Consider the following 8,628-nt stretch of genomic DNA (forward strand, 5'->3'; position numbering starts at 1 on the left):
TCCACGCGAAGCCCACCTCTCATTAATCAAAGGACAGTCACGCGAGCAAACAGGCAGCTCCAAAACTCCCAAAGCCTGCCCCTGGGTTCCGGGTGATACAATGTCTGCCGCTGTATTTATTAAATCCACTTACTAAAGTGAAACAGTTTGGAATCCTTATTACAGCTTGCAAAAACAACAAAACATCCAAACCCCATATAGACAAAAACCAAACACATTTTGTTTGAACTCTAAAAATAATGAACCCATCAGCCTCCTGTTGATTTAAGATGGATGCATTCCATTCTGTGCAAGTAATAGTGTTAAACTGGGACCTCCTACAGAAGAGCATTAAAAAAAAAAAGAAGTGGCCCTCAATGGCAACTTCAGGCAGAAGAGAACTTTTTCTCCTTCACATGGAAGGAATCTGTGGAGAGACGATGATGAAGGCAATCCAGACTTCACAAAAAGCTTTAGCTATTTAAAAAGCTGAAAGCAAATTTAAAGCCTGTAACTCATTGGTAGATAGAATGACACGAGGACATTTTTGGTATACGTGGATGGCAGGAAAAGGATAAAGCAAAGTTCTGGTGCTGCCCAAATTCAGAGGGGGAAAGACACTGTGAAAATAAAATAGAGAAAATACTTAGGGGATTAAGCTAAAAGATGCAAATAAGCTCTTTTGTAAGTATCTAGTAATCTAAGAAATCTCTATTAGTATCTAAACAACAGTCAATCCCATGACAAGTGAACTAGGTTTTAAAAGGACTAAGAACATCCTGAAGTATGGATAGTCATTATAAATACCTGGTGAATATTCTTCCTGGGGGAGATAGCCTCAGGAAAAGGCAGATTCAATTATTGTACACTATGCCTTGGCATATTCAGGTATAAGATCTAACTTCTTGAATTAAAGCTTCAAAGTTAATTACATGGGCAGCCACTTCACATCCCACCCGTCTCCGTTCCCCAGAGAAGCACAACGGATACCAAGTAAGGCAAAACCACCCTGCTCAAATGGAAGGTGACCATCCCACTCCCCAGATTTCAGTGTTAAGCAAGACCAAGCCATTGCCCTACAACATGGCAACACGCCTGCAACTTGTAGCAGGGCAGTCTTCTGAGCAGTGACCCTGCCCAGGGCCAAATATCGATGCAGCAAAATACTGGTATCAGACCTGAACCTCTTACAAAGGAACACGGAAACTAAATTATTTCAATAGAAACTTGATGGAACCTGGAAGAATAAAACCTGAAGTCACCACTTACAAAACCATGCAGAAATAAAATATAACAGATGCTAGCGCATAAGATGGGGAGCCCACCAGCTCAATGCAAGACCAGCAATTTGATACAGAAATTGTCTTACTACATCGACGGGACATTGGTTCAGCTCACCGAGGCAAGCAGGGCAGCAGGGTATGGCCAACCACCAGCAGCATCACCACCAGCGCTTTCCTGAAGGATACTCGCAGCTGCTGAGCTACACAGGAGAGGACATGAAACGCATAGGAATAAAACATAAATGCAACCAGCTGAGCCAACGTTGCCTCCCAAGAGGGAGACCTGGGGGAGCGCAGCCTCCGCACAGGGACTTTCAGCCGCACAGCGGGCCAGCGGAGCAGGCCCTCCCGGGCACTTTCAGGAGAAGGCTGTGCCCCGCTCCAGCAAACTAAAACTATGCATCTGCTTGATCAACCTTGAAAAGTAAGAGGGGTTTACCCAAGCAACGACCACGCTTCCAGAAGCGGCGAACAGCGCAATGCCTTGGACGTACGGGCGGTGTTCGGCTTTCCCCGAGCGGAGGACGGTGGCGGGAGGCGGCAGAGCGCCGGGGCGGCACGGCAGCCGGTACTCACCCAGCCCCGGCCGCGCTCGGCGCTCCGGGCAGGGCAGGCGGAGGCATCAGGTGCGGGCGGGCGGCAGCGCTCTGCCAGGCGGCACCGCCGACGGCCGCAGCGGGGCTCGGGGCGCCGGGGCCGGGGGGGGCGCGGCGGCGGCCGGCTGTGCCGCAGCGGGGGCGCACGAATCGCCCGGCTCCGCCGCGCCGCTTCCCCGCGCGGGTCCGAGCCCGCACAGGGAGCGCTCTCCCCTCGGGACGGGCCTGCCCGCAGCAGCCCCACCGCCCCTGCCCGCCCGCCGAGCGGGTCCGGGTCCGGGTCCGGGACCGGGTCCGGGACCGGGACCGGGACCCCGCCGCCGCCGCCCGGCTCCCCGCCGGCTCCGCGCTCCTCCGCCCGGCGGAAGGCGCCGCGGCCCCGCCGTTCCCCCCCCCCCCGGCCGCACGGAGCCGGGCGGCGCGGGGGGCGGCGCCGGGCCGCGCCCCTCCTCCCCTCCGCCCCTCGGCGCCGGCAGCGCGGAGGGCTGGGCTGGGCCGCGCCGCTCGCTGCAGCGCTCGGCTCCGCTCCGCCGTCGAGGAGGGAGAGGAGAGAGAGAGAGGAGAGGGACGGGACCGCCTCGCCCAGCCCCGCCGCCCGCCGCCCGGCCCGCGCCTCGCCGCCCGCCCCGCTCGCCCCCACCGCCGCCCGCGCGAAGATGGCCGGCTGGCAGAGCTACGTGGACAACCTGATGTGCGATGGCTGCTGCCAGGAGGCCGCCATTGTGGGCTACTGCGACGCCAAGTACGTCTGGGCAGCCACGGCCGGCGGCATCTTCCAGAGCATCACGGTGAGGGCGGCGGCGGGGCAGGCGGGGAGGGAGCGGGGAAGGGCGAGCCCGCCCGCGGCGCCGGCCCGGCCCCGCGGGAGCGCGGCCGTTGGCGGCGGGGCGAGGCGGCGGGGGACGGGGGCACCTTGCGGGGCGGCGGGGGAAGGCGGCGGCGGGCCCGGCGGCGGGGGAGCGAGCCCGCGGCGCCGAGGGGCCGGGCCGGCCGCGCCGCCTTTTTGTCTGCGGCCGCCGGCGGCGCCGCGGCGGCCGCGGGAGAGGGGGCCCTTCCCGCCGGCGGGGGCGGGGGCCGCGGCTGCGGCCCGATGCGGCGGGGCCCGCCCGCGGGGGCCGCCGGTGCCGCCGCGCGGGGGCCGCGGGGAGCCGGCGGGGCGGCGGGAGAGGCCGCGCGGGGCGTGCGCGGCGGGGCTTGCGTAGGGCCGCCCGCGCCCGGGCCCGGCGCTGCGGCGAGGCTTACGTGCGCGGCGTAGGAGGCGTTCGTGAATGCCCACCTCGCCGCTGGCTCCATGTTTTTCACCGCCAAGATGGCGCACTGCCATTGATTCCTCCCTCCCCTCCCCCGCCCCTGCCCGTCCTTCGCCCCCGCCGCCGCCCCGCTCCCGCCGCTGCGGGACCCGCGCCGCCGTTACATAAGGGCCGTGCGGGGCGGGCAGCGCGCTGCAGCGCGGCCTGCCCCGGCCCAGCGAGCGAGCGAGCGACCCACCCGCCGGCCAGCGCCGCGCCCCGCCCCGGGCGCGGCGGGGCCCGGTCCCGGGGCTGGGGCAGAGCGGGGCTCGGGCAGGGCCCGCGGCGGCCGGGCGGGCCCGCGGCCGCGCCGCGCCGGGCCGGGATTGGGGCGGCCGGGCCCGCCGTGACGCTGCACTTTGAGGCCGCCGCGTCGCGGCCGGGCCCGCGCCCCCGCCCCCGCCTCACCGGGCCGCGCCGCCGCCCGACCCCCGCGCTCCCCGCCCGGGCCCTGGCGCTCCCCCCCAGGCGGGGATGAATGGCGGCGCGGCGCCGAGCGCCCGCCCTCCGCCACAGGGCCGAGGCCCGCCGCCACTGCGGCGCGGGCGGGAGCGCGGGCGGGCGGGCGCGGTGCCGTGCGGCGGAGGGGGCAGGCGGCGGCGGCGGCCGCTGCTGCTGCAGAGGGCGGCCGGGCCGCCGCCCGTCGGGAGCTGCCCCGAGCTCCGCGGAGGCCGCCGCAGCTGCTGGGCGAGGGCTGAGGTAATGCCCCGTCGCGGAGGCAGATGCGGCCGGGTGGCGTCTGAGCTGATCTTTCAGGGACAGGTGCTGGCAGGCTTTTCGGTTCTGCAAAGTTAGCGTCTGGCCTGGCGCATTCGGTCACCGAGACGCTTATATCCCGTGCTTAACTGGTCTCAATCGTGCAGTACCTCCTTTAATGAGAACGCGGAGCCGAGGAGTGCTGCGGGCTTGGGCTGTGAAGTATTCCGAGGCAGCGGTTCCGCTGCTTACGGTGGCAATAAACCAGTGCCATACAGACTGTGACTAACAAAGCCCTGTATTCTGGAGCACTTCCTGGTGGGAGCACGGGGAAATTCACTGTCTCGTCCTCTCAACACGAGACAGGACGCTTTCTAAACAGAAATTCAACAATAAAATGCTGCCGTGCTAACTCTGGACTTTTTTCTTTGACAGCCAGTAGAAATAGATATGATTGTAGGAAAAGACCGAGAGGGTTTCTTCACCAATGGTCTGACCCTTGGTGCAAAGAAGTGCTCTGTGATCAGAGATAGCCTGTATGTCGATGGTGACTGCACAATGGACATCAGGACAAAGAGTCAAGGTGGTGAGCCAACATACAATGTTGCTGTAGGCAGAGCTGGCCGAGGTAAGCATGATTTTATTCACTTTCAGATCACTGAGTTAAGAACGTGACCCTAAGCATAGACTCCAGCTATTAAGAAAGCCAGACTCCTGTATTTAATGGTTTATCTCAGGAAGTGACGTAAAGGGGGTGGATGGCAGTGGTCTGGCTGATGAACTAGATTTCCGCCTAGGAATCACACTTGTCCCTGTTCCCACCCGTGATCGCAGCTGGGCGCTAGGCTGTGAAATGGTTAAACAGATCTCTGACAAGCAGGAAAGAGCAGGCTATAGCTTGAAGTAAGCTTGCTAAGCGTACCGTAACTTGGTATCTAAAGCTTACAGTAGGGATCTGCTAACGATTGGTAGTGAAACTAGCTTTTTCGTTGTAAACTTCTCAACGGAAAGTTTATTCTACAAAGATGTGAATTCCTCGTATGAGCTACTCCTACTTGCCTTTTAACAAGTTCTACACTAACTCTTCTTGCACTTCCTATTGAGCTCTCTGAAGTCTGTCTTCAGGCAAAAAAGCCCGTCCAATTTGGTATCGCTGAGAAACTTGCTTTACGCTAGTACGCCTACTCTTGTGCTCCTCATTTAACTTCTAGTAAAACATATTACAGGGAAGACACTAGGTTTGGATCTAGAAAACATGCTTCAAAATACCGGCTCCGAGTAGTGTGCCTTGTGTTCAGAATATCTGGCCTAGCATTTTTTGGCTGGCTGTAAAACAAATTGGTGAGCAACAGACTTTTGCCTATAAGTATAAAACCAAAACTAGAGCAAAATTTGTCTATAGGCTAAAGCCGGAAGAATGTTTGCAGCCTTGAATTGAAACAAGCAGAGTTCTGACTCTGCTGCAAATTGTGAAATGCCAACAAGAACTGTCTGGTTTAGGCTTTTTGTGAGCAAATTGCTATGTAGAAGTACAGTCACCTGTAGGCAGGCTGACTGCAGTATTTCCAATTACAGTGTTCCTAGCTGGGCAAACAATCGCTGTGCTTGTGGAGCACAGTGCTTATTGTGTCTGTGTACCTGCTGGTGACATCTGCTGGCAACTCGCAAGTGGTGTTTACTGGTTGAGGAGCCTTAGGATGTTCTTTTTCGTGAGACAATTGGGACACTTCACCAAAATTGTGGGATTAGAGAGAGGGTCAGCATTAAAATCTTCCCTGCGTTTTGTCTTCTGCAAAAAGCATGTTTTGTACTTGTATTGTTGCATGAAAAGTCTTAGCCCAAGTCTGACCCCGTGGGTTTTTTTGCTAGTATCAAGGCAGTTACTCTTGTTCTTACACCAGTAGTGACCACTACAGATAAGAATATAAGGCTATTCCCTCTTTATGCTCTTCAGAATCACAGTTCTTCTACATATACTACTACTTTAGTCCCTGACAAGACTTCTTTTTATTCCCCTTGGTTTTTATAAGATGCAGCCAGGGTTTCCTTGCTGGTGGGTGATGACGGATGGTGCTGATGGTGGAGAGGCACTGTGATGCTTTTTTGAGATAGTTGGTGGCGTTTTTCTTAGCAGTGAACTCTTGGACGTATGTAGTTACGTAGTGTCCCTGAGGATAACTCATGCCTTCTCCCAGCCCTGTCTACATCTGTATTTTTACAAAATTCCTGTTAAACTACCTTAATACCCAAATACTAAATCTTGAATTTGAGCGTGTTTATTGCACTGCCTAAAACTTGCATTGTTTCCTTGTCTAACACACTCTTTTTAAAACTTTTTTCTTTTCTCTTTCAGTCTTGGTCTTTGTAATGGGCAAAGAAGGGGTCCATGGAGGCGGATTGAATAAGAAGGCATACTCAATGGCAAAATACTTGAGAGACTCTGGGTTCTAGTTGCTAGGCAGACTGTTAAGTATTAGGGGAAGATTGCTATTAAACTTTCCTGGCGGTGAGCTTTAAACCTTACATTCTGGAAACTTTACTAGCAATGCAGGGTGATGGGGTATGAACCTGTGTCTCCTTTGTATCCCTTTGTTGGTGGGGAAAGGTGTTTGGTGTTTTTTTTTTTTTTTTCCTTTAATTCTGTTCATTTCTGTTTTGTTTCCTTGTGTACTCCAGCATTGGTTATAGTCATGGGAAAGGAAGGTGTCCATGGAGGGACACTCAACAAGAAAGCATATGAACTGGCTTTATACCTGAGGAGGTCTGACGTCTAAGCAGCCTCTCCCCATCCACCTAGCAACTGTCTTCACCACCACCCAGTTGTGTTCAGTGCTACCAGACTGTAGATGGTAGTTTGTGTTTTTTATTTACCCATTTCCTAATGTCATAATTCCAGTTACCCTTTGTTCATTTATATGTTAACCACTGTATGTAACCAAGTCCCATATCTGGCACCATTACTGCACCACAAAGATGATATGCATGATACCTTGAAAAACTTGGGAGGGGAATTTGCCAAGTGTAGGCTTTGCTTTGTCTTAGCAATTAGTGTGATATTGACAACTAAAACAACTTAAATACTAAACAAGGTGCCGATTGTACAATCTAATTTGATCAATGCCTCTTCAGCACTTTGAGCAATTACACAGCTCACTAGTCTTCCTTTCATAGAGCATGGTTGGGAGGAAAAAAGTGCATGCATATCTTTACTTCTGTCCCTCTTTTTTTTTTTTTGGTAGATCCACATTTGTTTGCTTACACCCATTTTTATAGTGCCTGGTTTGTTTAACCAATTTGCCACTCAAAAGCTATTAATGTTACATTAGTTTTGTCGTTGCACTTCACTGTAGGCTTAAGTCTCTTATTTTTTCTTCACGATGTCTGAAGCTTGTACTGCTTAACAAGTGCAATCACAAAACTATGAAAGGGTACAGATGCACTTCCTCCCATGACCTTAAAACCACCATCCTGAACGAATCCCCGAGACATTCCATCGTTGCAATAGCTCAGGCACTTTTTTTTTTTTTTTTTTTTTTTTTTTTGCCAGCTCCTGTTCTGTAGTTGAATTGTAAAAGGATGCCATTATGGACATTAGCTATCCCAACATAACCATCTGGAGTGTGTCTGGTTTCAGTTTTTCATAGGACCAATTTTAATTTGCAGCTTGGGGGTCGTGGGGGGTTTTCTGTTGTTTTTGTTTTTTAATATGAAACTGCAATGTCATTGTGGAAAACTGCCACCTTCAGCTATATCGGGAGCTCTGACTGACTCCGGTCTTTCTGCCAGATCACTTACTGGTTAAGAGTTTTGCTGCTCTGAAGCCACTGTTTGGATGAAGGTCGGTAGTTTGAAAGCTAAACTGTCAAAATGATGCCATTTCAAATTTAAAATCTTCATTTGGCCTGTCACACCCTTGCTGCAGAAATTATGGAGTGAACTGCCTTGTGCACTAGTCATCCGAAATGTCTGTAACCAAACTCTCAGTTCAGGCACGGTACTAACTTGTATGTCCATTTAAAGAGAACTGCAGAACTCTGTATACAAAACAATAAATGGGAGATGGTATTGGTTGGAATAACTGACTTGGCTGTCTTGTGATGAATTTTTTAATATGTATTCTGTGCCATACTATTGTTTAAAAAAAAAAAAAATGAACTGTTGCTATTGTGAGATGGATTTTAACTGACTACGAGGGTTTCTTTCGAATGGCACTACTTTAGGGACATTCTAGTATTTGCTTCTATTGTTGGGCCTTGTGGATAATGTACAGATTTAAACAAATTCTTGTTGCTGATTTGTCCATTTCTTTCCCTGCACTTTGTTACATCTGGGATACAGTCTAACTCATCTGATTTAATATGCATTTCAAAAAATGCCATAACTATTAAAAACACCTTGTTTACAGACAGATGAAATAAATTTATTCCAACCAAACAAAAGCAGACTGTTGGTAATTTTTTCCACCCCGCAGGAATCCTCCGAGGCTGCCCTTCATCGCGTGGCTGACTACACTAATGCTAGATATAAGCGCAGCTGTAAGCATTTGTAAGACAGCAAGAGTATGAGAATACAACTTCAGTCAAAGGGCAAGCAGTCTTTGGGGTAGATCTAGATGATTTCTTGTCGCTTAACTCCGCATTTATCCGACTCGGTGGTGAGGGGCTCCCCTGCTGTGTGACTACCCAACACGCAACCCCTGAAACAGAAGCTAGAGGAGACCTTTGCCACATGATCTGTTATCTGTTCGTTAGGGTGAGAACGTGCTCTCCTCGAATAGGGAAGGGA

The 8,628-nt window shown here is 52.9% G+C and overlaps 1 protein-coding gene across 3 annotated transcripts; it reads left to right on the forward strand.

Annotated features, from left to right (window-relative positions):
- Positions 1-2,346: 2,346 nt before the first annotated feature.
- Positions 2,347-8,271, forward strand: PFN2 (profilin 2). Of its 3 annotated transcripts, none has more exons than XM_082320115.1 (3): positions 2,347-2,646; positions 4,279-4,471; positions 6,520-8,271. In XM_082320115.1, the coding sequence occupies exons 1-3, from the start codon at positions 2,515-2,517 to the stop codon at positions 6,615-6,617; spliced, it is 423 nt and encodes a 140-aa protein (XP_082176241.1). In that variant the 5' UTR covers positions 2,347-2,514; the 3' UTR covers positions 6,618-8,271. The 3 variants fall into 3 exon arrangements, with proteins under 3 accessions (XP_082176241.1, XP_082176240.1, XP_082176242.1); XM_082320114.1 differs by having other exon boundaries at positions 2,350-2,646; positions 6,197-8,271; XM_082320116.1 differs by lacking the exon at positions 2,347-2,646 and adding an exon at positions 3,847-3,909 and having other exon boundaries at positions 6,197-8,271.
- Positions 8,272-8,628: the final 357 nt, after the last annotated feature.

This window comes from Platalea leucorodia (assembly GCF_965183815.1).
Source record: "Platalea leucorodia genome assembly, chromosome: 8".
Taxonomy (NCBI): Eukaryota; Metazoa; Chordata; class Aves; order Pelecaniformes; family Threskiornithidae; genus Platalea; species Platalea leucorodia.